This window comes from Quercus lobata, chromosome 9 (assembly GCF_001633185.2).
Source record: "Quercus lobata isolate SW786 chromosome 9, ValleyOak3.0 Primary Assembly, whole genome shotgun sequence".
Lineage (NCBI taxonomy): Eukaryota > Viridiplantae > Streptophyta > Magnoliopsida > Fagales > Fagaceae > Quercus > Quercus lobata.
This window is the reverse complement of record NC_044912.1, coordinates 32,924,169-32,951,900: the sequence shown is the minus strand read 5'-3', so window position 1 is coordinate 32,951,900 and position 27,732 is coordinate 32,924,169. Positions and strand designations below refer to the sequence as shown.

General features: G+C 35.7%; 2 protein-coding genes and 1 pseudogene across 2 annotated transcripts; all 3 read left to right on the top strand.

Annotated features, from left to right (window-relative positions):
* The first annotated feature begins 484 nt into the window (after positions 1-484).
* On the top strand, positions 485-2,705 carry LOC115960901 (probable receptor-like protein kinase At1g11050). Its single transcript, XM_031079905.1, has one exon. The coding sequence runs from the start codon at positions 578-580 to the stop codon at positions 2,396-2,398; it is 1,821 nt and encodes a 606-aa protein (XP_030935765.1). The 5' UTR covers positions 485-577; the 3' UTR covers positions 2,399-2,705.
* Positions 2,706-4,969: 2,264 nt separating this feature from the next.
* Positions 4,970-6,070, top strand: LOC115961615. The gene is made up of 2 exons (XM_031080562.1): positions 4,970-5,207; positions 5,352-6,070. Exons 1-2 carry the CDS (start codon positions 4,970-4,972, stop codon positions 6,068-6,070), a joined length of 957 nt encoding a protein of 318 aa, XP_030936422.1.
* Positions 6,071-20,939: 14,869 nt separating this feature from the next.
* LOC115959312 lies at positions 20,940-26,726 on the top strand (annotated as a pseudogene).
* The last annotated feature ends 1,006 nt before the right edge of the window (positions 26,727-27,732 follow it).

Here is a 27,732-nt window from a genome sequence, read left to right as displayed (position 1 = left end):
GTGCTCTATAAACGACACCATTGCACTACAACTCTATGTTACTGTTGCTTAGCACTGTTATATACAAACTAGCATTTCTATATACAAAACTACAATACAGCACTACTAAACTAATATCTACAAGATATTCTATGCTTTAACACAAACTTTGATAGAAACTTCATTGGCCGGTGGGTTGATAGGTCAATGTTGACCCAAGGACCATTGTGAAGATTCTGAAGACAAATAGTTGTAGCAACTGCTAAAAAGGGTAATCTCAGCTTACCAAAGAATGGCACATCCACATATATTATCTTCGTGTTTTGTTTTGTTTTGTTTCTTTTTTATTTTTTTTTGAGAAAGCGCATTAGCTTAGTTTTTTTTTTTTTTTTGAGAATGACATTAGCTTAGTTTGTACAGTGTTTGACCGAAATTACTTACATTCTTATTTATTTGGTAGAAGGTGATCCAAGAGAACACACAAAACCAAACATGCTTTCTTGACTAAACTACAGGCAGCCAGCCATCATAGTTTACTTCCCAGAACTCCACTCTATAATACGAGACGAGTCTAACTTGTCCTAACACCAATCTTTCAATGTTTGAGAATATGGGCAAGTCCCTCACGTTCTCTTCCCTTCTCTTCCTCTTCTTCTTCACCAATTTTTTCATTGATTCAGCCACTTCTTCATGCCCCATAGATTTTAGCTACGTTGAAACGTTCCCATGGAACACTACAATGTGCCGTGAGGCCCGTGATCCGAATGGGACTCACTGTTGCCAGACCCTTCTTAGCCTCATTGGCATAGGACTAGCCCAACACCTCAAAGACACCTCTAGGTTCCAACTTCCTGATTTAGCTTCTTCTTCTTCTTGCCTTTCCAATTTCCAAACCAAGCTTGAAGCTTTGTCAATCCAGCCTTCTTTAGTCCCACAATGCTTTGGAAGTGCAACAAATTTTGTTGCTAATGCTTCACAGTGTGCTGGAATCATAACAATCCAAGATTGGAACCAAAGGCTTAATGGGACAACACAACTGGATTCATCTTGCCAAGGAGACATGACAGGGCTGATCAGATGTGGTTCATGCGTTGATGCTGGCAAGCAAGTGAATTCCCAGTTGGCCAATTTTGACCCAAATAACACACAGAAATGCTTCTACTTCACAGTCATATATGCTGCAGGAATTGTTAATGAGTTTGGTCCAAAGGATGTCAGGACTGCTTATTGCATACTGGGCATACCATTGTCTAGCTCTGCATCAAATAAGTCAGGGAACCATTTGAGTAGAACAACTCAATTAAAGTTGATTTTTGGGTTATTGGGTGCTCTTGTTGGAGTTTTGCTTGCTTTAGGAGTGATCATCTTGTATAGGAGATGGGACAAGAAAGAGAGGCAAAACGATGTGCATGAAGAATATGTAAGCAGTGTCAAAAGTAGTGTGTTGCCCAACGCAGGTGCAAAATGGTTTCGTGTATCGGAGCTTGAACAAGCCACAGATGGATTTTCTCAGAGAAATTTGATTGGTCAAGGTGCATATGGGGTTGTCTACAAAGGAACTCTTTCAGATGGGACTTTGGTAGCGGTGAAACAAATTCTTGATTTGGAGTCAACAGGGGATGAAGACTTTTGTAATGAGGTTGAGATCATTAGCAAAATAAGGCATAGAAACCTTCTTGCTCTTCGAGGTTGTTGCGTTACAAGCGATAATCTGAAAGGTAAGAGCAGGTTTTTAGTTTATGATTTCATGTCAAATGGTAACCTTGGTGATCAATTGTTTATATGTAGGGAGAGATTAACATGGCCTCAGCGTAAGAATATAATTCTTGATGTGGCCAAAGGGCTTGCTTACTTGCATTATGGAATCAAACCTGCCATTTATCACCGAGACATAAAGCCCACCAACATACTTTTGGACTCTGCAATGAAGGCTAGAGTGGCAGATTTTGGTTTGGCAAAGCAAAATAGTGAAGGTCAGTCTCATTTAACCACAAGGGTTGCTGGCACACATGGTTACTTAGCACCTGAGTATGCTCTCTATGGGCAACTAACAGAGAAGAGCGATGTGTATAGCTTTGGGATTGTAATTCTAGAGATCATGAGTGGAAGGAAAGCACTGGACACATCAAATTCCTCAATACTATTGATCACAGATTGGGCTTGGATGCATGCAAAATCAGGAAATGTGGAAGAAATTTTTGATGAGTCAATAAGAGAAGAAGGGCCAAAAGGGATCATGGAAAGGTTTGTTCAAGTTGGAATACTTTGTGCTCATGTTATGGTGGCTTTTAGGCCTACTATAGCTGAGGCCCTTAAAATGTTAGAGGGTGACATTGATATTCCTAGAATACGAGACAGGCCATTGCCACTTAGTCATGAGTCTTTTAGATCTTGGCGGAGTATATCAAAAGAGAGATGAAGGCTCAATTAGCTCAACCATGAGTATTAGAGCAGATTGCATCTATGAATTGGACTGGAAAACCTTGCTTGTGAGAAAACTTGGATTTGCATCCTTTGGGTCAAAAATTAACTTCCATCGATCAGCCAACCTTTGAACATTCAAATCAAATGGTCAACGCTGGCTAAAGATAGGTACTGGAATTTGAATTTTTCTTATTTTCCTTTTTTGTTATCCAATTTATATATAGTACCAGTCAACCCTGAAATCACACAGAGAGAAGGTAATGTTAGAAAGAAGTTTTTATTATTTTTTTTAACCTTATAAAATGTGCAAAGGTTTAATTCTTGCTCAGAAATGTAATCAATTACTACTTTGTATTATCCTACAAGAAAATTAGTGATGCTACCATCATTTTTCTCTCATTGAAAAACCAGTGTTCAACGAGTTGTTTGGTTAGGTTATTAGTGCAAGTTTCTTTCTAATTAATTTTATATCTTTTCTCGTAGTAGTTTATCCTAGCTTCGAATTTATTACTTAGTTGTTATTCACAGCCATAAATGTATATTCCTTCTTCTCATATAATTATAAATCTCACTAATTAAATTTATAGTGAGACCCTCGATTAATGTGAGAGGGAGAATATGCATTTTTGATACTTCCAAAGTATTCAATAATTTTTCATATCTATTTAACCTCGAATACATTTGAGTTATATTTTGCACTTAGCTACAGTTAACATAATTAAAGCAACCCAACTTCGAATAGTTTAATTTCACACGCTATGACCATTGAACTTACGTTATGCAATTACACCCAGATAAAGTCCTCTTCGTTTAGGCATTTCTGGACCCATAACCCTTAAACACGAAGTCATATACATCCTCAAGACCGCCTTGTGGGTTAGAGCAAGATTTAGCCTTAAAGCTACTTTGAATCACAATTTTTTTCATTGAACAAACAAATTAGCGACCACAATGGGAGATGCCAAGGAAAACAAGAAATGTATAAAACATTAAGAGTACAAATAATGAGACTCGAAACCCAGAAGGAAGCCAATTCAAGCTCCTTTTACAAACTAATGCCACAATTATGTTGGCAGCAGCCATTTGGGGATCATAATGCCTCTTAAATAAGAGTGTTGAAGGTCAGAACTACAAGAAATACTATCAAATGTCTTATTGATGTGGCAGGCAACAAGAATGAAGATATGGAGCAAATCAGTAAAATGGCTTTTAACTACCAAATACCTAGCTACTTCTCAAATACTGAGGGAGATTAAATAAAAAATCCAAAATATTTTCTTTTAATGATGAGAAAGCTCTAGGCCTTAGTGGCTTTAATGCCCATTTTTTTACAGTCGGCTTAGTGTGTTGTTTGAGATGAAGAGATTCATGCCAAGATACCATTAAATGTTTCTTTGAATCAAGTAAACTATATTGGAATGATGGGTTGGGTAGGATTGGATTTTAAATCTTTTGGAAACTCAGATTGGATTAAATTTGGGATGTAAAATATTTAACTTCAGTGATCCGACCCAACTCATGTTATTAATAATAAATGCATGTATTTTAAAATTGTTAGTTGATTTATTTTAAATTTTGAGATTTGTTTTATCGCAGGTCTGTATTTTTTTTAAGTAAAAATAAAATAATTTTTTTCCTCTTTCTTCCTCTATGTGCTACTTCTTTGTCAACAACACCATCGTGACCTAGCTCGACTCAAGAGGTGACTAGACTCCAAGGTTAATGTCTCACATGGTCACAAATTGGTACCACCCCATTGACTAGTTACCGTGCACCCTTTAGATTTCACATTCCAAATTCCATATCCCATACATCAGATTTCCTCACCAATTTATTAAGAGAGACTTTTTGTGTTTATGACTTCTTTATGCTATTTCAACACAATAAAAGATGATGTCAATTTTTTTTTCTTCAATTTAGTGCTGTTGTGAGAGAGAGAGAGAGAGAGAGAGAGAGGGGGGGGGGTTGTTTGTGACTTGTGAACTCAATATAATACATACATTATTGTAAAACTATGGTGAAATGTGGTTTAATAATTTTATTTGGTCTTGGGTTAGAGGAATTTGTCCGCTTAATAATTTACCATTGTTTTGGAAAATGCTATGTTTTGGATTCAATTATCTTAATAATTTTTTTTTTTTTGATATTTTCTCCCAAAAAAAAAAAAACTCCAAGCATTCAACATAATTCAAAACAACAAGAGGCTGGTTGGGAAAAAATGTGCTCACCAAAGGAAAAGGGTGGGTTGGATTTCCGAGATCTCAAGGCCTTCAATTTAGCTCTCTTAGCTAAACAAGGATGACAATTACAGATGAACTCCCACTCCTTGGTTCCTAGAGTACTTAAAGCCCATTATTTCCCAAATACAGATTTCTTACATGCAGAGTTGGGCACAAAACCATCATTCACATGGCAAAGTATCTTGTCTGCTCAATCCGTTGTGCAGTCGGGCTACTGTTGGCAAGTAGGAGACGGTAAATCCATTGGAGTTTAGACTGATCGTTGGCTGCCAAGACCCTCCATTTTCCAAGCCCTAACACCTTCTACCTTACTTCCAGCAAACACAATGGTAGACTCTCTCATTGACCCAGACAGCAGTGATTGGAACATCAATCTAATCAACCAAATTTTTCTTCCCAACAATGCCACTTACATCCTTAGCATTCCACTAAGCTGCCACAAATTGCAAGACCACATGATTTGGGCATACACTCCTAGGGAGCGTTTCACTGTCAATAGTGCATATAGAGGGGTGTTGTCCATAACCCAGACTTCAGTTTTGGCAGAAAAATCCCATGACACCGGTTAGAACCGGTTTTGGTGCTAGATTGGGAACCTCCTCATCCTTAACAAGATTAAACTCTTCACCTGGAAAGCATGCAAAAATATCCTTCCTACTGAATCCAACCTCTACCATAGATGAGTCATTGAAAACCCCACCTGTGAAGCCTGTGTTCTTGCACCGGAAACTATTGGACACTTGTTCTGGGATTGCACTGTTGCTAAAGATGTTTGGAATCTCTCGAATATACCGTTTGATAAAAACAAGATCAACCACAGAGACTTCATGGACTTCCTTTGGAATTTGCTCTTCAAGCAACACATGGGCACCGAACTTATTAAACTTCTCATCATAATGGCATGGAGTGTATGGTTCAACCACAATAAGACACAATTAGGGGAAGCTCGCCAATTAGCGCATGAATTCCTAAGGAGAGCTCGCTCACTGCTGCAGGAATACCAACTTGCTCATCTTTGGCCCACCCAGTTCAAGGAAGCCACGGATGGTCGCTGGGTCCCACCTACGTTCCCTTGGTACAAGGTCAATGTGGATGCTGTAGTCTTCTCCCACCTTAGCATGATTGGAGTCGGTGTGATCATTCGAGACCACGTTGGATCGGTCATTGCTGCCTTAAGGAAGCGCCTCCCTCTCCCTTTGGGTCCTTTGGAAGCGGAAGCTAAGGCACTGGATGAAGACACTATTTTTGCATGGGACATAGGGGTCAAAGATGTCATTTTTGAAACTGACTCCACTACTATCTGTCATGTTATTGAGAGTCCCATTAATGCCCTAATCTCTATCTCTACTATAGTCTTAGGAATTTGCTCTAGACTATGTGAGTTTCGTACTTTCCAATCATCACACGTGGGGAGACAAGGGAATTGACTAGCTCATACTTTGGCAGCTTTTGCTAAGAATATTGACTCCTTTGTAACATGGATGGAAGAGTGTCCACCTTTCATCGCATCCTTTGTTTCTCAGGATGCTATGTTCTTTTTTGCAATTTAATGAAATGTAAGTATTTCTTATCAAAATAAATAAATAAATAATAACTACAAATTGACATGATACCCATCAAGGGTATGCAGGCAACTTAAATACATTAATTAGGTGCAATCATAAATAAATACAAAAACATATTTTCACTTAAAATACTAAAAAAATTATAAAGACATCATGATTAGAATCAAAGGATTTCTCATTGAAATAAGTAATTGTAACTAAAAGATACATTATCCTGAATGGGTACTACACATTAATAAAGCTCATATAGACGTACACCTAAAGACATACCGGTTAAATGTGGTTTAATTATTTTATTTGGTAGAAATAGTCACTTCAAAAACCAAATCTTCCTTAATAATTCATTTTGCTTTGATAGGTAATGGGCTTGAGGAAAGAGAGTGGGTTGGGAATGATCTAATTGTGAGAAAACTCATTGCACTTCGTTGTCACCATCATCGCTAGCTGTAGTCCTCATAAATGGGTTGACTGGGTTGATCTATATATGGGCTGTGTGACGACTTGGGGTTTGTGGTGATGGGTTAACATAGTCCAGGTTCAACGACTTTGTTGTGAGATGGCTAAGGCCATGTTTGGTTTGATATTTTTCATCACTCAATTTCTATCACTCAATTTCCATCACTCATCACTCATCACTCATCACTTATCACTTTAAAATACTACATTCGTTTGACACCATCACTCAATATTTTTCACACTATTTGTGGGCCCCATACCTGTCACTTGGTGTTAGGGGTGTCCACGGGTCGGGCTGGGTCAGGTTTGTGCCCAACCCGGACTCGACCTGACTTAGTCGGGTGGCTTAAAATATGACTCGAAACCGACCCGAATGACCTGGCCGGATTTTTCAGTTCGGGTCTTGTCGGTTTTGAGTTTCATCTCTAGGGCCGATTTTGGCCGAATCCGGTGAGATCTGGTCAAAATCTAGCCGGATCCGACCAGATCTGGCTAGATCCGTCGAGATCTGGCCTAGATTTCGTTAGATAATGTCGAGATCTCGCCGGATTTGGTCTGGTATGCTGAATATTTTGCCGGAAACGTTAAAGGTATTGGAGATTTGGTTTGGGTTGCTTAATATTTCGTCGAAAACGTTAAAAGGTATCGAAGATTGGTTTGGGTTGCGTAATATTTCGCTGGAAACGTTCAAGCTATTGGTTCAAGTCGAGTTTTATGGGTTTGAAATGCAAAACCGCCAGCCGACCTGCCGGGGGTCGGGTTTGATAGTTCAGAACCTGCGTTCGACCGCCGAAGTCGTCAGATCGGGTGGCGGCAGGTCGGACTTAGGCGGGTTGGCCGGGTTAAGCAGGTCGCCGAGTCTCCTGGACACCCCTACTTGGTGCAGTTCTTTTTTTTTTTTTCCGTACCCAGAAACCCAAAAAAAAAAAAAAAAAAAAAAAAAAAAAAAAAAAAAAACACCTGAGATCACCGAACCCAGGAGAAGAAAGAAAAAAGAAAAAGAAAAAAAAAGGAAGACACTGAGATCACTGAACCCAAGAGAAGAAGAAAAAAAAGAAGAAGGAAGGAAGACACTAAGATCACCAAACCCAAGAGAAGAAAGAAAGAAAAAAAAAAAGGAAGATTGGTCAAAAGTTGCGGCTGAGTTATGACTAGTGGGTTCCCCATATGTGTTTAATTACAAAAATGTAATTGAGTTATGGAAACTGAAAATAGCTAAAATATGTTTTCAGTTTCCATAACTCATAACTCAAAAATCAGAGAATTGAATAATGGAAACAAAGTTATTGAAAGCCAAATAACCTTTTGTGTTATGGATCCCACCATTTTTGAGTTATGAGTAATGGAAACAGAGATATGAGTTATGAAAATTGATAAACCAAACATCCCCTAATTTTCTAAGGTTCCCCACAAACCACCCCCCCCCCCCCCCAAAAATTGCTAGTGTGTCTAGAAATGATATTATTTTAATGGGATATAAACCAAAATAAAGAAAATTAAATGACGTAGGTGTGAAAGTAGAAAATGTGACTTTTTTTGGTTTAGAAAAGAAAAAGTATGTCCAAGTCCAACCAGATCTGAATGTGCTAAGAAACATACGAAAAAAATAGTATTGGATAAATGGAAATTGGCTAATAGAAACCAGAAGGAAGAATTATTAAATTGTAGATAGTATAGGTTCTTCTACAACTACAACTTTTGGCACAATTTGATGAGATTGTTGGAATCATTTTCATGTGGTTTTATCATTTTTATTTACACTTATAGTCAACTATTAGAAATTATGGTAAAAGTTGCGGCACAAAAATTATGTGCCTAAACTTGCTCAAATAAAGTATAAAAAATTGACAGAAGAAATTAAAATAATATAAGAGAATGCAATTTTCACCACAACTTTTGTTATAATTTGTTGAATATCAATAAGTAGTTATTTAGAATAAACGACAACTCTATGTGAAAAATTTTCCTCCCTTTAGCAATGATTATTTCAACAAATTACAAACAAAACCATGGGAAAATTCGAGTGCATGCAAGAACTGATAATATAATTTTGTAAAAAGATAAACCTGACAAAACATGGAAAAGTGAATGAGAAGAATATAAGAGTAATAGCATAAGATGATCTAAATATTAAATTTTTATCATTTAATACATCAAACATAAAAAATACCTCTATATCTTTCTTTCTTTCTTTTTGTTGTTGAGAATTCTAAGTAATACACACGGAGAGGGTGAAGAAGGTTTTAAAGAAACTGACAGTGGTATATATTCAAAAATGACAAAATTTAGATATAGCACCTTAGGTGCTGTTCTTTGGGTTTTTCTCTTAAAATTCAGTTATGTGACTACTTAACTTATAAATACATTTCCATTCCATGAGAAAAAATCCATATGGCAGAATCTTAAAAGGAGAACCTAAAGAACAATACCTAAGTCTTGCTCATTCAAAAAAAACCGCTATATCAAATGTTCTAAATGACAAAAAAAAAAAAAAAAGTATTTTTGACCGTACACTTTTATTAGTAGAAGTGTGCAGTAAAAAATGCTAAAATTAAAAATTAGTATTAATAGATACCCTTAGAGTAATTGTTAATAAATTATAATAGGAAAGTTTTGACAACACTTTCATGAAAGGAAAAAAAAAAAAAAAAAATTGGCAACAACATTTATTATTTTATCATTCTCTCAATAAAATGTTTTTAAAAATAGTTCCTAAAGAACATTGGTTAACATTTCCATTTTTTATTTAACCTCTCTCTCTATTACTTTCTCTATCTTTTATTAATAAAGAAAGAAATAATAATAAAAAGAATATTTAAATAAAGTGAAAAATAATAGAAAAGGTAATTAGAGTGTAACGTTAAGTGGTGTGTCAAAATAGCATTTCTTGCACAGCTAATACTAATGCTAATGCTAATGCTAATGCTAATAGCCTAATACTGGCAACAGTACAAAAAGCAGTGATAGTGAGATTGAGATATGATAATTAAGAAAGATACATAAAAATAATTGTGAAACAGAGAAACAAATTTCCAGAGGCACAAATTCATCAATGAAAAAGCGAAGAGAGATGAAAATACAAAAACGGAGGCAGAGAACGTGAATCACAAGAACAAATATAGGAGTTTGAACACTTTGACTTTCTCTATTTTCAAATAAGGGGGAGAAGTGATTAGGATCTGTGTCCCTGGCCACCGTAGACGGTAGTGGGTGTTTTGAGTCTCGCTAGCTACATGCAAATTTCTTCGTCTCTTAGCTTCTTGGGACAAAGTGTGCCGGCTCAAGGCCTAGGCAACTTAGGCCTAGGCCTAAGGCCCCACAACAAATACAAAATTTTTCTACTAAAAAAAGACCCCATTTCCCTTAGTAAAATGACCAAAATTTTATAAAAATATAACATTTTTTAAATAATTAGTATTTTTTTTAAGAGTGATGCTAAGGATACCACAAATTTTACTATAGATTCAACTGACATATCACCAATCACATAAAAAAGTAATTCAAACACAAATAAATTAAGTTGTTGAAATTCATCAATTACACTCATAATCATATTTATTGTGAACATTTTGTAGTATTTTTAGTATTTTTCTTTTTCATTTCTAACAAGGCTTTTAAAATAGGCGACCAATAAAAATTTAACCCAATTAAAACCCTAAGATGTTTCAAATAAAATGTTGCAAATATGATATATCATCAATGATGACTCATCTTCTACTAAACCACACACCAAATAATATCTATCTATCTCATTCTCTTAAAAAGAATATAAAAAATTAAAATTTAGATTATAATTATACTTAAGTATGCATAGTCATATATCCAAGTTAAAGTAAATTCCTTTTGATTCAATTATAATATTCAATTTTCTATATGAAATTAACTTTAGTTTAGCTAGTATTATTCATCAATTTCTGTATTTACATCAAATTAATCTTAATTTAACTAGTATTATATAATTTTATTTAATTAATGTTTACATATAAAAAGGTCCCATATAAAATTTTTGCCTTAGACCCCAAATTTTGTTAGGCCGGCCCTGGAACAAACAAGTCTGCTGCCTGGTCCCTTCAAACGATTAGTGAGGGCAGCGGAAGTGTGGCAGCAAAATCTCTGCAGCTTCCAGCGTTCACAATGAAACTTTTCTTTTTTTGATAAATACCAAATTTCATTACAGAAACTAAATAAAGAAATCTTCCATGCATGCAAAATTAACGAAACATTTGGTCACCATACAGGGAAGTTCCTAGTTCAAAAGCATTAGAGAAAATGTTGGATATAGCCAGTATCTATCTGCATAATTATTATTGACCGCTAGTTAAGTAAACTTTTTCTAGAAATCTCTTTTTCTATTTTAGCTACCTACAAAATCTATTAGGGTTTTGATTCTCATATATCCTTTTTTTTTTTTTTTTTCTTTTTCTTTTTTTTCACGTATCAATTGTGGATGACATTTGTAAAATAGTGAAAGTGAACTAATATAAAAGATTAATATTTTTCCTTTGGCTTAGTAAAGTTAGTATAGTAACTCTAAAATTGTGATAATAGTAACTCTAAAACACATGATATTAAACAACTACGGTACCCTATGGTCCTTTTTTTTTTAAGTGAAAGAACTTTATTGAATTTAAAGAATTAACATATACAATATGTGGGGCCCAAATGATTTGCGGGCCGGGCCCATCTACCTGGGGAAAATCCGAAGGCCCAAGTCGAGGAGGGCTATGGCCCAAGCTCGACAAAGTAGCCTGTGGATATCGCCGAGGACGGCCCAGTTCTCGGCAGACCCAAAGTCCCCCCCCTGAAGGAAGGGTAAAAACGGTATAGGACCGAAACCAGGACGAAAGATCTAAAATATTCAGGGAAAGCTGCTCTTACTGCCATTCAATGCTCTGAACCTGACAAAGCCGCAGTCTTTGGCTTTTACAACCACCCCCAACGACTTTGAATATGGGCTGATGGGACAAGTATCAATTTTGAAAAGGTTGACCTTATACGTGGACGAAGGATAATGAACGCAGGCGAATATAAAAGGAAAAAGGGGTAACCTAAAGAAAGGGGTTGGGAAAAATGGCCAAAAATCAGAACCTCCCAGCCCACCTCTAGGAGAAAGACTCCAGGGGTGAAGGAAAACCGAAACTTGTATGAATACCACAAAAAGCCCACCGCCTGTCGACCAAGGCCTAGCCTTCCAAACCCACGCTCTACAAATGATATTGTTAGGGGCCTTTTCACGTGCGAACCCGACACTGTTTAGGTTCGTCACCAAATCGCGTCCTTACACAATATATGTTAATTTCCAACGAACTTATCCATGATTCAAATCAACACCCTTAGTATTCTAGAAAACCATTAAATGTATGGTACGCAATATCTGATATATATGATAATGTTCTAAAATATTCTAACATATTAGTTATAGGCCCGTACGTTGCACGGTTTTATGGAAAGGCTTATAAAATAAATGTATAAATAATTATATATTTTAATAGACTCAATAAAGATAAAAGAAAAAATTATCAAGTGTAAATAATTATCTCACTAAAATAAGGGATCAGATTTCTTCCTAAAACTAAATTAAATTGATAATTCCAAATTGAATTTTAAATTGATAATTATTTAAAAAAAACGTACTAAACAATTGACAAATCTAAAATTAATATAATCTTGATAATATTATAAATTAAAATTAAAGTTGATAATTCAAGAATACACGTGTAGAACATCTTGATAATTTGATGTAACATAAAAATGAAATAAGATAATTGTTAAAATTAATCTATTAATTCTAACCATATTTAATCATTAATTCTAAGACCCTAACCCTACGCATATAAATTAGATCAAAGCTAAGAAAATTATTTTAAACAAAAGGCAACCAATACACAAAACTAATCATTTTAATAAAAACAAAATACAAAAACAAAGAAGGAGCCTTTAGAAACTTGACAATGTTTTCGAATGTTTTGATAATAATAATAATAATAAAAGAAGAAAGAATGCATACCTGCATTATCATGGGATTTAAGCGTTCACATATTGAAATAAACTTTACTCCAAAAAGGATATGTAAGGACGCGATTCGTGACGGACCGTAACAGTGTTGGGTTCGCACGTAAAAAGGCCCAAACAACATCATTTGTAGAGCGTGGGTTTGAAAGGCTAGGCCTTGATCGCCAAACGGTGGGTTTTACACGATATCCATACATGGTTAAGTCGTTTTCGCCTTAGGAGTCTTTCTCCTGGAGGCGGGCTGGGAGGCTCTGGTTTCTGGCCATTTTTCCCAGCCTCTTCTATGTATTACTTACTTTTCCTTTTATACTAGCCCGTGTTTTTTTATCCTTCGTCCACGTGTAGGATCGACATTCCAAGACTGATACTTGTCCCATCAGCCCATACCCGGAGTGGTTGGGGGTGGTTAAAAAAGCTGGAGTGTACGGCTCTATCAGGTGCAGAGTATTGAATGGCAGTAAGAGTAGCTTTCCTGGATCGTTATATTTCCCAGCGTACCCTTTTCTAAATGTCATAGATATTTTAGATTTTTTTCCAAAGTTATTTCTATGTCATTTTTGCCCTTTCCTCTTGTGAGATCTCGGTTATGCCGAGGACTAAATCGTCCTCGGCTGTGTCCCAAGACTACTTCGTATTTGTATTGCCGAGCCTGAGCCATCACCTTCCTCGGCTTGGGCCTTTGGACCCCAACAAGTAAATGGACCTGGCCCACGGATTATTGGGCCCCACAATAGCCCCTCAAAACCCTGCTGTCCGATCACTTGGTTGGAGAGGAGGGTTTTGGTAATACCAAGCCTTTATTACGGCTCGTCTAACTCAGCTTCTCATTTAATGCTGGCGTTTCTTTATCTGCCTGGGAAATGTACCGGTCTACGAGATATTCTTCTACACTCATTCACCAGGCGTTCCTGCCGTTTGGTTATCCAAAAAATGTGCTTTTAATGACTTACCGTTACGAAACTATTTAAATTCGACGGTTTTGCGGGCGATGTGGGGTAGCGGAACTGGTATATTCTCATTTACAGATTTTTTGGAAATCTAGACGAATTAAATACCTTCCGCTCCACCCTTCATATAAGAAAGAAGGCAAGAGTTTATCTCTTTTGTACAGAGTCCCTTTTAACCCTTCTGAAGTCTGAAACCTTTAGTTTCCTCCAAAGTTTACTTTATTCACTAGTTGTATCCTAGCTCGTGATACACTTGAGATAAGAGCAAATAATGAAAGAACCATGCCCCTCCCAGAAACTCCACATTCTTACGAAGCTTAAAATGGCTCGGTCAGGGCAAGGATGGCGGAGACTCAAAATCATTTTTACCCTCCTCTCAGCCAAAATCCGAAGTAGGGGCTCGTCACGTCAAACATTCCGCGTAACTGAGCTGGGGTCACCCATTATCAGTACCAACCGCTCTCTCATGAGTATAACTAACATGGCACCAGTGTGTTAGGAGTCAGGGCTGAGGCAGGGACTAAGTGCCCCTGCTTCTTCCTCTCTTCGTTCACTGGTATCTCCTTTTGCCTCTCTTTCTTCTTCTTTCCACCACCAGATCCATCCTGGTGCTTTTCCTTCTCCCTCTTTTGCTCCTCTTTCTTTCTTTTCATCTCCTCCCTCTTCTTCTCCTTCATCTCCTCTATCCTCTTCTGAAAAAGGTCCTTCTCTCAATATGGGCGCTACTGAGGCAGAGTTTGGAAGGACTTCAGGGACGAGTTTAAAAAGGCATCTGACTGTTTATTTGTCTGCATTGTTGTCGTTTGTTTTTTTTTTTTTTTTATTGTTTTGGTGATCCACCTTTTGTATAGGCTTGTTTAAGCCCCTCTTTGTACGTTGTAATACATCTTTATATTAATAAAAATTGTTACTACTTTACTTCGCATGTTCTATCTCTATATTTCCGAAATGATAACGCGATGAATAGACGTACAATCTTGTGAATTCTTTTTATTTTTAAACTTTGACCGACGTCTAGGAACAAAGTCCTAGTTAATAAAAAGATCTTGCTCTGTGTTTATAGAAACAATCCGGCTTAATGATACTGAATCGAACAAGTGATACTTAGTGTTGAAACTCCTATTAGGCAGAAAAAGAAAGGACATTATGATGAGCTTACTGAGTCGGCCTGGCATAATACCGCCAACCTTAGAGTACAATACTTGGGGCCGTAATCCCTTATCAAAGAGAAAGGCGCTGTTATGAACTTGCAAGTGCTGTTCAGCACAATAATATAGCATTGAATTAATGACACCTAGGGTCAAAATATTTGCTAAGAAAAAGATATTATCATAATTTTAATAGAGTTGTTTGGCACAACAACGCCAACCTGCGAAAACAACACTTACCCTAAAAATAGCCGAGACGACAACTGAATGCTCGACACGGTATAGGAAGTAACCATCCGAAAACATACCACCCGCAAAATGAACAGCCCCTGTAGGTTGCTGAATAGTGGGGCGTTTTACCATCTTCTTAACACTTTTAATAACTTTAACCTTTTATAGTATTTGAGCCGAGGACTGAGTAACTTAGAATTTTTACTAAGTAGCCAACTTTACGAAAATCAGTTTTCTCATCTAAGTAGTTGGTTTCCCCATAGGTTTGAGTCCGAGGACCATACAATACCTTGGTTCTGTCCAAAACTCAGTTTTCTCATCCAAGTAGTTGGTTTCCCCATAGGTTTGAGTTCGAGGACCATGCAATACCTTGGTTCTGTCCAAAACTCAGTTTTCTCATCCAAGTAGTTGGTTTCCCCATAAGTTTGAGTCCGAAGACCATGCAATACCTTGGTTCTATCCAAAACTCATTTTTCTCATCCAAGTAGTTGGTTTCCCCATAGGTTTGAGTCCGAGGACCATGCAATACCTTAGTTCTGTCCAAAACTCAGTTTTCTCATCCAAGTAGTTGGTTTCCCCATAGGTTTGAGTCCGAGGACCATGCAATACCTTGGTTCTGTCCAAAACTAAGTTTTCTCATCCAAGTAGTTGGTTTCCCCATAGGTTTGAGTCCGAGGACCATGCAATACCTTGGTTCTGTCCAAAACTCAGTTTTCTCAAGTAGTTGGTTTCCCCATAGGTTTGAGTCCGAGGACCATGCAATACCTTGGTTCTGTCCAAAACTCAATTTTCTCATCCAAGTAGTTGGTTTCCCCATAGGTTTGAGTCCGAGGACCATGCAATGCACCTTAGTTCTGTCCAAAACTCAGTTTTCTCATCCAAGTAGTTGGTTTCCCCATAGGTTTGAGTCCGAGGACCATGCAATACCTTGGTTCTGTCCAAAACTCAGTTTTCTCATCCAAGTAGTTGGTTTCCCCATAGGTTTGAGTCCGAGGACCATGCAATACCTTGGTTCTGTCCAAAACTCAGTTTTCTCATCCAAGTAGTTGGTTTCCCCATAGGTTTGAGTCTGAGGACCATGCAATACCTTGGTTCTGTCCAAAACTCAGTTTTCTCATCCAAGTAGTTGGTTTCCCCATAGGTTTGAGTCCGAGGACCATACAATACCTTGGTTCTGTCCAAAACTCAGTTTTCTTATCCAAGTAGTTGGTTTCCCCATAGGTTTGAGTCCGAGGACCATGCAATACCTTGGTTCTGTCCAAAACTTAGTTTTCTCATCCAAGTTGGTTTCCCCATAGGTTTGAGTCCGAGGACCATGCAATACCTTGGTTCTGTCCAAAACTCAGTTTTCTCATCCAAGTAGTTGGTTTCCCCATAGGTTTGAGTCCGAGGACCATGCAATACCTTGTTTCTGTCCAAAACTCAATTTTCTCATCCAAGTAGTTGGTTTCCCCATAGGTTTGGGTCTGAGGACCATACAATACCTTGGTTCTGTCCAAAACTAAGTTTTCTCATCCAAGTAGTTGGTTTCCCCATAGGTTTGAGTCCGAGGACCATGCAATACCTTGGTTCTGTCCAAAACTCAGTTTTCTCATCCAAGTAGTTGGTTTCCCGATAGGTTTGAGTCCGAGGACCATGCAATACCTTGGTTCTGTCCAAAACTCAGTTTTCTCATCCAAGTAGTTGGTTTCCCCATAGGTTGAGTCCGAGAACCATGCAATACCTTGGTTCTGTCCAAAACCAGTTTTCTCATCCAAGTAGTTGGTTTCCCCATAGGTTTGAGTCCGAGGACCATGTAATACCTTGGTTCTGTCCAAAACTCAGTTTTCTCATCCAAGTAGTTGGTTTCCCCATAGGTTTGAGTCCGAGGACCATGCAATACCTTGATTCTGTCCAAAACTCAGTTTTCTCATCCAAGTAGTTGGTTTCCCCATAGGTTTGAGTCCGAGGACCATGCAATACCATGGTTTTGTCCAAAACTCAGTTTTCTCATCCAAGTAGTTGGTTTCCCCATAGGTTTGAGTCCGAGGACCATACAATACCATGGTTCTATCCAAAACTCAGTTTTTTCATCCAAGTAGTTGGTTTCCCCATAGGTTTGAGTCCGAAGACCATACAATACCTTGGTTCTGTCCAAAACTCAATTTTTTCATCCAAGTAGTTGGTTTCCCCATAGGTTTGAGTCCGAGAACCATGCAATACCTTGGTTCTGTCTAAAACTCAGTTTTTTGGAGTGGGATCTTGGCCTTAGGGGAATTATCTCCTCGGCCAAGTTCCTAGAACCATCCATGCGATTGACGCTACTAAGCGTAGCCCCTAATCAAGGCCCATAGCCCCTAGCGGAACTTTACACTAGAACTCTATAACCAACTGTTAGAAATGACAAGAGAACTCTCTCGACCTACCGCCTATGCCAACACACAAGTCTTCCCCACAGACGGCACCAATTGTAAGGACGCGATTCGTGACGGACCGAAACAGTGTTAGGTTCGCACGTAAAAAGGCCCAAACAACATCATTTGTAGAGCGTGGGTTTGAAAAGCTAGGCCTTGGTCGCCAAACGGTGGGTTTTACGCGATATCCATACATGGTTAAGTTGTCTTCGCCTTAGGAGTCTTTCTCCTGGAGGCGGGCTGGGAGGCTCTGGTTTCTGGCCATTTTTCCCAGCCTCTTCTATGTATTACTTACTTTTCCTTTTATACTAGCCCGTGTTTTTTTATCCTTCATCCACGTGTAGGATCGACATTCCAAGACTGATACTTGTCCCATCAGCCCATACCCGGAGTGGTTGGGGTTGGTTGAGAAAGCTAGAGTGTACGGCTCTATCAGGTACAAAGTATTGAATGGCAGTAAAAGCAGCTTTTCCGGGTCGTTATATTTCCCAGCGTACCCTTTTTCTAAATGTCATAGATATTTTAGATTTTTTTCCAAAGTTATTTCTATATCATTTTTGCCCTTTCCTCTTGTGAGATCTCGGTTATGCCGAGGACTGAATCGTCCTCGGCTGTGTCCCAAGGCTACTTCGTATTTGTATTGCCGAGCCTGGGCCATCACCTTCCTCGGCTTGGGCCTTTGGACCCCAACAAGTAAATGGACCTGACCCACGGATTATTGGGCCCCACAGGATATATAGGGTTATATATATTGGTAGAGTTCCATTTGAAATATAATTCATTTAAATCTTATTGAATTAAAGATATCTAATCAATGTGTTTGTTTTTATCCCATAAAAATTGGAATTAAAAAAAAAGGTCATATGAATAGAATGAAAAAAAAAAAAGTTGTTTTAACATTAAGTAACATATAAAAAATTAAAAATTAAAAAAAAAAATTTTAAAAAGAGAGAGAAAGAGAACGTGATTGATAACTATAAGGAATTTTGATATATATATATATATATTTTAAATGTCATCAATGTAGAAATTATCAAATTAATGGATATATATACTGTTTTTTGGAATAGATAGAGATTATCAAATTATTGGAGATATATACTGTTTCTTGGGATAGATTTATATTAATCACCTCTTGAAGAATTTGGATTGTGCTTATTCCTTAATAATCAAGTTTTGTAGCTTGATATTCTAATAAAATAATATTAATTTAATAATATTAAAATTTTGAAAATTTAGATGATAAATGTTATTTAAATTAAATTTTTGTATGTTAAATATTATCCTCTGATTTAAGAAATATATCCTATCAAATAAAAAAAATAATGTTAATTAGATGATAAATATTATCTAAATTAAATTTTTGTATGTTAAATATTATCCCTTAATTTAAGAAATATATCCTAACAAATAAAAATGATAATGTTAATCTAATTTTATTTAATGATAAGAATGAATTGGAATCCTGGTACTATACTATTCATTTTTAGTTCTTTAAAAATTTAAAAAATTTAATAAAATTTCTGCAATTTGGTGAAGCCACATGGCACAACCACGGCGTCTAAACCCACCTTTTATTATATATAATATAATATAATATAATATAATATGCTATCAAAGAAATTTTGATAGAGAAAAATGAAAAGTATAATTTTTGAAAAATTAAAAATTTTTACACCCTTCAACAATTACAAACATAATAACATATTAATAAGATGCACAACAATTGCAAAGAGTATAATATATTTAAAAAATAATATTTTTGCAATGCAGCCTCATTGGTTTGTGCAAGTTATGGTTCCACAGAGGCATTAACCTGATTCAAGCCCTTTAGCGGCAATTAAAAATTAAAAACATATTATTATATATAATTAAATAACAATCAAACTACCATTAAAAAAATAAAATAAAAAACAATTGACAATCCCTAACAATTCTCTAAATTGGATTAAACTTAAGGAAATCAACTTAAACAAATACACAAAATATATTTAATTTGATGGAAAAAAAAAAAAGTAAAGTAAATAAAAACGTACTTGTAAAGTTGTAGGTAGAAGAAGAGAATAATAGAAATTGTAGGTAGAAGAAAAGAATAATAGCACAAAGGAACTGTATGATGGGTATTAATTATGAATTATTTGGTGTATATATATATATATATATATATCATATTATAAATATACACATACTCCACATGAGGAATTTTATATGAACAGAAAGTTTAAAGCTAATTAAAACCATATAATATGCCAATTGCTGCGCCGCGTGAAGTATATATTTTTATTAAAGTTTCAACCTCACTGGATCTTATTGGCCAAGGAAGCACGGCTCTGTGAAAGACAAATTGCTCTAACCTGATGCACGGCTACTTTTCAATTAAATATCACGATTTAAAATATATATATATATATATATATATTTTTTTTTTTTACGCGTAGCAATAGGTTTAACTTGATGCATGGCTACTTTTCAATTAGATATCACGTTTTTTTTTTTTTTTAATACGTGTAGCAATAAGTGTAGTAATTTAAATGAAAAATGTTTAAAAAAAGAAGAAGAAGAAGAGATGGAGATAAAGATGAAGATGAAGAATTTGGATTGTAATCAAATTAAGAAGAAATAGATGACGAAAAGAATTTGGTTTGTAATTAAATTAAAAAATTTTAGAAGAAGAAGATAAGGAAAAAAAATTATATCCTTTTTTTCTTTTTAAAATCTAAAAATCTAACAAAATTTCTTCAATTTGATATTGCCATTTGGCGTAACCATGACGTCTAAACCCATTTTTTATTGTATATATAATATGATATCTACTTTGGTGGTAGTGAGACAATTCTTCACCTTCTTAACTTCTTTTAAGATATTGACCTACAATGAGTTTTGTAATAAACACCAAATTATTCAAACCATGTTATGTAATAATATAATTCTATATTTTTATATACCATCTTTGTAATACAATATGATAACATCTATGAAATCAAAGAGAATAAAAAAGATAATAACTTAACAACACAAAACTTAATCACTTTAACCCAAAGTAGAGTTTCAAGTAATCATGGTTTTAAAATCAAACCGAGCCGGCCGGTTCAACAGGGAATCGAGTACCAGTCTGGTATGATAAAAATGCCCAAAACCGAGAACTAGAGGCAAATTTGGTTTTGCCCTCAATTAGGTTTCTAAAACCATGCCAATAATACAAAAATTCATCAACCTAAAATAGAGATGAAAAAAAAAAAATCCACCAAAAATGGAAAAAAAAAAAATTGAGAAAGAGAAATAACATTTTTTGTGTGGAAAAATTATGTATAAAATGGGAAATAGAATTGTAAATTTATAGTAAGAGATGGGGAATAAGAAAAATAAAAAATAAAAGAAGATAAAAGGAGAGGAAAAGTGATATTAAGATAAGGACAAAACTTAGGTACAATTACTTACGTATAATTGCTTAGATTCCCTCTTAATTTTTTTGACACCTAGAACTTAACAAACGGACGTTAAAGACCCATCTCTTTTTGTTTTCTTCCGTTATTTTTTTATTTATTTATTTTTATTTATTTTGTTTCCTGACCTGTGACCACAACAAAGCAGATGCTTTCTTCAGTTTAGATCTAAGAACTTTGAACATTGTTCATACCAATGGCGGAGGCGAAGGCTTGTACGATGACGTTTATGGTGGGCCGCTGAGGTTTGGAGTGGCTACTACACTTTCGCCATGTGCTGAGGACTACAACGAGATATTCGAGAGATTCAATGCCTCACGCACCACTTCCATTATGGTCCTTGATCTCCCGGTGGTTGACGAGGAAGGCTTCTAGGTCTTCTTTGATGTCCAGAGCTCCAGCTTCGACTACTTAGAGGTCTTTGGCGGCGGCGGTGGACTAGATTTCACGACTTGCTTTTTGACTTGTCTAATGGTTGGGATTTCCATTCCACTGAAAAAGATGAAGAAGGTTGGTATGATCAATGTTCAGAGTTCTTAGATCTAATCTAAACTGAAGAAAGCTTCTGCTTTGTGCTTTCTTGCAGTCACAGGTCAAGAAACAAACAAAAATAAATAAATAACGGAAGAAAACAAAAAGAGATTACAAATGGACAAAATTTACATCCTTGTAGGGTGAAACTATAACTTTCTAAATTTAGACAAAAATCCCATTTGAACTGATTTTAGGATAGTGTTGTAGTGACTCCAAGGATGATCAAGTTATCTATATTTATATATATTTAAAAACGAAAGCGTAAGTAGCATTTATTATTACTTATTTTTATTGAGTTATATTATTCACCCATTATTAACATTCTATATCTTATTTTAAACTCTCTTTTTTCTTCTTAATTTGTGAACTTATTTTTATATTCTCTCTAACTTTTTCTCCCTCTTTTATTTTTTCATCTTTCACAATATTTTGCATAGCAGCCAACAATAAGTGATAGACAATTTCTTCCCATTATTTTTTACTTTATGTTTAACTAGCATATAATTCATGTAAACGCCTGAATATATTTAAAATTAAACATAATTTTTATTATAAAAATATAAATAATTTTTAATTTTTTTTAAAAAATAACATGTAACATGTGCATACATATAAATACATTTAAAATTAAACACAATTTTTATCATAAAAATGTAAATAATTAGTTAAATTATTTTTTTTCAAAAAATAAACGTAATTAATCACATATTAAAATCCTGACCTAAATTTAATACTACTTATGATCTTTTCTTCTAAATTTTAATAAGATAAAACGTGTAGTAATTTTTATCGAGTATATATAATTGATTTTTTTTAAAATTTATAATTCATTAATATTAGGTTCTTAATATTTTACTCTCATTAACACACTTAACATAAAAATTAAAATTTTTTTAACTCAATTAGCATAAAAATTAAAAAATTTAAGTAGATACATGACAATGACACAAACTTAAGTAAATATCTATAATTTGTTCCTCACATCAATTTAGACCAGCAATGCAAAATTGGATTCTAATTTCAAATTCTAATCCATCTCTTTTAAGCTTCAATAAATCTAAGACACATCCAAACTAACAGGTTCTCAAATCATATAGGTATACCAGTTAAAGGCATCGTTTGGAGCTTCGTTCATTTGGCTCATTTGCTTGATTTACTTCACCCAGGTTCCATTTCTTTATCTCTCTCTCTTTCTGCATTAGCTAAAACCATTGCTTTGAAAAAAAATATTGTGTTTGTTTGGTGGAAATTTGGGAAATTTATGATTTTGGGTTTCTGGGTTTGAAAGGATTTTTATTGATACGTGTTTTTTTTTTTTTTTTTGGTGATTCTGTTGGAAGATATATATTGTGCACGTGCTCATTGCCGTTTTTATTTATTATAATTGTTATTGTTTTAAATTTAGTTTTCAGATTATTTGATGATGTTTGGCATTTTGGAAGCACTTGTTTTGGTGCTTTTGAAGGTGAAATTGCTTTTTCTTGGAGCAAAGTAAGTACTTATACCATATGTTTGTTTGCTCATATGTAGAATTAAGGTTAATTTAGTTAGTTGAGTGTGCCTGTGCCTGAGACTGAGGGGGTTATCTTGTTTGGATATGGATCCCAAGTGTGATTGGGGTTTCCCTATAATGATATGCAGATTTTTTTTTTTTTTTTTTGGGGGTGGCGGGGGGAGGGGGGTTAAGTTACACAACACACACCCATGAGGTGAGGTCGGGCCTTGGTGCGATGATAAGTGTCTTCCAGCAAAAGCAACAAGTTGTAAGTTTGAATATGGAAATCAACATTTCCAAAGAAATTGGGGGAGAGGTTGTCTAAGGGAAGGAGGTAGTTTAACTAGAGCTCATTGGCAGTGAAGCAAGATCAACTTCTCATTCCAAAGACTAAAGGGACTAGCCTTTCACTAAGGGATACTAGCTTATGTAAGATTATACCTTTCTCAGCCTTTGATTTACGACCTTCTTAAATTTGTGTTGTCTCAAGAAATAATGCATACCAATGCATGTTTCTTTCTTATTATTTTTTAATAATTTTATTAGGAGGATTTGAATTTTTTTGCACTTGCTGGCCCATCAAAAGGTTTTTGTTGAGGGAAGTTAAAAGTCCTACACCAAAGAATTCATTGGATGAGATTTCCAGCTATTGACTAAAAGTAGAATGATTTTTATAGAGTGTTTCTGGCACTTCATGCTTACTTTCAATCCCCCACCCCCGGAACTGCCTTTATATTGAAATTTCACCAACATACTTTTTTTTCCTTGTTATCATGAATATGTAAATACACAGGGTTTCAGATCCTTTGTATGGACAGCAGTTTCCTACCAGCTGAAAGACAGGCTTAAGTTGTCGCCCTCAGCCTCCCAATTTGTGTCTTCAATAGCATTTTTTCCCTGGAGCATTAAACCATTATATGGGTATGGCTCTTTCTTTACTTGGTAAATTCATGGAGGTGTGCATGCACATACAGACACAAATACACCTACTTTGTGGCTTCTGATAAATATGTTGATAAGCCTTATATGCTGCTTATTTTTACGCAGTAATGCATGTATATTTAGATTCATGTTTATAAAGTAGGGTAGAGAAATTAGGTACATGTATATGAACACTGACTCCACTTTAGGGTAGAGAAATTAGATTCATGTATAAATCAAATATTAATAGCACAGAAATGCAATTAAAATTCTATTCCAATGCGCTTTTAAATTGGTTGCTGGGAATATAGGGGCTGTGTCTAGAAAGCTTCCTTTTGTTACCTCATTTGATATATTATTTGTAGCTGATTCTGTATCTCATGTGCAGAATTTTGTCTGATTGTATCCCTATAAAAGGAAGAAAAGGGATTCCATACTTAGTGATTGCAACTGTGCTCTCTCTCTTGCCATGGCTTGTTTTAGGCCTAAATGCAACCCTGAGGAATTCCACATGGCACCTCATGATCTTCTTAACAGTGCAGAATCTAGGTTCAGCCATGGCAGATGTGGTAGTTGATGCAATGATTGCTGAAGCAGTAAGATTTGAGCGGTATGTGAATCCACCCAAGAAGATAGCTATATCTTGTGTTTGTGTTTAGTATTGGTGTGTGGATCTTTTGTTTTAAAAAACCACTATATTATCTGCAAGTATATCTACTTGATTATTTGATTTAGAAAAGATATGGATTTGATTATCTTATGATGGCTAAGACTAAGATCTCACAACAACACTTGATCAGGGCCTCATTTGCTGGAGACCTCCAGACAATATCTTGGTTGGCAATGGCTTTGGGAGGAATATGTGGGAGTTTGCTAGGTGGTTTTGCATTAACATACTTGCAGATAGATACAATTTTTCTTCTTTTTTCTATACTTCCAGCCATACAGTTATTATCATGTGGTTTGGTAGAGGAGAATTCAGTGGACAGTAATAATTCAAGAAGCTCCCAGGTGGTCAATGAGAACAGTATTCAGGATGAAGATAATTCATTAGGAAAGAAGTCTGATATTGGCAATTTAAGGAGAAAGAAAAGCCAAGAACAGCAAACAGAAAGCAGTTTTCCCTAGTGAATCCAAGGTTCCTGAAATAGTTGACTCCTTGGCATTACGTTTGTTCCATTCTCTGAAAGCAGCTGCTTACAGTTTGTGCCATGCTTTTAAACAACCGATCATCTTGAGGTAACTACTAATGAAAAAACTTGTCAGATCAATACCATTGTGGTTTAAAGTCACAAAATAATGAGTTTCTCTCTAGGGCCTTTACCATTGTTAAGGCAATCCATTAAGATGATATTGATTACTTAAATAGTTAATGATTAATGGTCCATGATGATCTACATCATTAGTGGTGAAATCATCCGATAGGATCACTTTTTTTTTCCTATTTATTATTATTAATTTCTTGTGGGCATACATATACCAGGTGGAAATGTAATTTAAATGTGCTTATCCACCTATGATCCTTGTTGTCAATGCCTAGACTTCGTCTTTGCCATTTCTTTTCTGTAGATATCTTGTTTCTTTCTAATTAATGTTTCTTTTGATTTTAACTTTGCTCTTGGGAAGGCCGGACCAATGACTTGGTTTTTCCTAGCACATGTTACTGTTCCAAACCTCTCAACTGTCATGTTCTATTACCAGACAGAGTTATTAAACCGGGATGCATCTTTCTTGGGGACAGTGCGTGTTGTCAGATGGTTTAGCCTCATGCTTGGAACCTTCATTTACAATCGCTACTTAAAGACCATGAAGTTATGGAGAATCCTCATGTTAGTAGGACAAGGTTTAATTTGAATTTCTATTTTTAATAGGTTCATTCTGTTTTGCTAGATTTAATTTGACTGATGATGCTTTGCTCACGATCTACACAGGTGGGCTCATATTGGTTTGTCTATCTTGACTCTCCTAAATATTGTTCTCGTGTCTCGAATGAATGTTGCCTTTGGAATATCAGATAAGATCATGGTGCTCTGTGGATCAGCTCTTGCTGATGCAGTAAATCAGTTTAAGTATGTTCACCATTCACTTGTTGCTGTCTCCTTTAGTTAATCTCTTTTTTATCAAACAGTAATCATCTGTAATTGTAGCTTTATGCATGAATGTCATATCAGTCTCTCAAGTATATTCACCTTTCACTTGTTGCAGTCTCCTTTTGTTAATCTCTTTTTTATCAAACAGTAAACACCTGTAAAGGTAGACTTTATGCATGAAAGTCATAATAATGTGCCTGTTTGTGTGCATGGACATGCACCAGTGTTATGATTTATCCATTTATCTTCCTATCCATATTCTTGCATGCACACTGACCACGTGTCAGGAAATTCGAACTCTGATTCTTTCATCATCCTTACTATTGACTGTTTCTCATGAACTGCAGGTTTATGCCATTCCTGATCTTATTTGTAAAGCTTTGCCCTCCAGGAATTGAAGGGACTTTATTTGCCCTTTTTATGTCAATAAACAACTTAGGGTCCACTTTGGGATCATTCATGGGTGCTGGGTTGGCTTCTATTTTGAACATCTCTTCTGGTTCTTTTGACAACCTTCTTGTAGGCATTGTCATTCAAGTCCTCTGCACTTTCATTCCGATTGCATTTCTGTTTTTGATACCAAAAGAAGCTACAGGGATAACAGCATAGATTGTGATTGATTCTTCAATGCAAAATAGGACTGCCATCATCTGAGAGTGGCCGGTTTTTTTTACAACTGCAGTTATTCAATAGTGGTAAAGATTCACAGATTAGCACAGTTAAAAGCTTAAGTTTCACCTTCTCTTTTTATACAGTTCTCTATGCGGAGCATGGCTCTGATAATACTGATATGCATAACTCTAGAAAAGTTTTGGTTAGAAATTGAATATGAAATACAGAAAAATCAGTTTCCTGGCTTCTTTTTTTTTTTTTGCTGGATTTTTATTTATGACTTAGAAGGAAGCTTTTATTGCGTTAACTCAGATATTATTATTAATCCACATCACAAAGCCAATGGTTGGGTCAGTCAAAGGAAGAACAACATGGTATTTACATTCATTTATGGAACTAAACTACCTACTGGGTGAATTTATTGTCCTTGCTGCATAAGGTTGAGTAACATAATCTGGATGTAACAGAAATACTCTTCTAAGTAATCATATCCTTGATCGCGTAGAGTTTGATGTGTATGGAGTTGTAATTTCACACTCTAATTGCTATTTGTTTGAATTGGTTCAGATAAATTTTGTTAAGCAACTATAGTAGGTACAAGTTCACACCACTACTAAAACAAAGGGTATCTCATGCGTTGGGCATATGAGACTTTTGTCTCATTGACAGGTGGTCTCCACAGGTGTGGGGCCTACTCTGTCAGTGAGACAAACGGCATATGCGCCCAACGCATACAAAATTTTCCCTTGAAACCATGATGTGCATCACCAAAAGTGGTTGAGCCATGAGAAAAAGATGTTGTCAAGTGGGAGAAAATACACCCTATTATGGGTGTATGTTTATCTCCTCTCACAGCTGGTGGGACCCACTGAAAGGGGAAGCATACACCTGTAACAGGGTATACTTCCTCATCAAGTGGATATACTTAGAATGGCGTGTCATCTGAAGTGTCATGACCTAGGAAATGAATTGACGTTATAGCCATCAAAAGAGCCATTGAAATTGCCGCTATCTATATGTCAATGGTAAGAAGAGTACAATGACACAATCCTCGACCAGCCCATTTCTTTGACATTAGGATGGGCCTCGTTGAATTTTGACATATAGGTTGAAAAGTTCTCATGAGTTTCAAAAGATCCTAAAACAGGATTGGCTATTTCTTTCAACTATGTGTGTGTGTATATATATATTAATAGGTAAAACTTAGAGAGAGTTTAATTAGAATTTGAAATTAGAATCCAA

Excerpts from the sequence above, each read along its gene's own strand:
- LOC115960901 (XM_031079905.1), top strand. The coding sequence starts at position 578 with ATGTTTGAGAATATGGGCAAGTCCCTCACGTTCTCTTCCCTTCTCTTC.
- LOC115961615 (XM_031080562.1), top strand. The coding sequence starts at position 4,970 with ATGGTAGACTCTCTCATTGACCCAGACAGCAGTGATTGGAACATCAAT. Across the intron at positions 5,208-5,351 it reads AGAAAAATCCCATGACACCG|CCTGTGTTCTTGCACCGGAA; the intron begins GTTAGAACCGGT and ends CCACCTGTGAAG.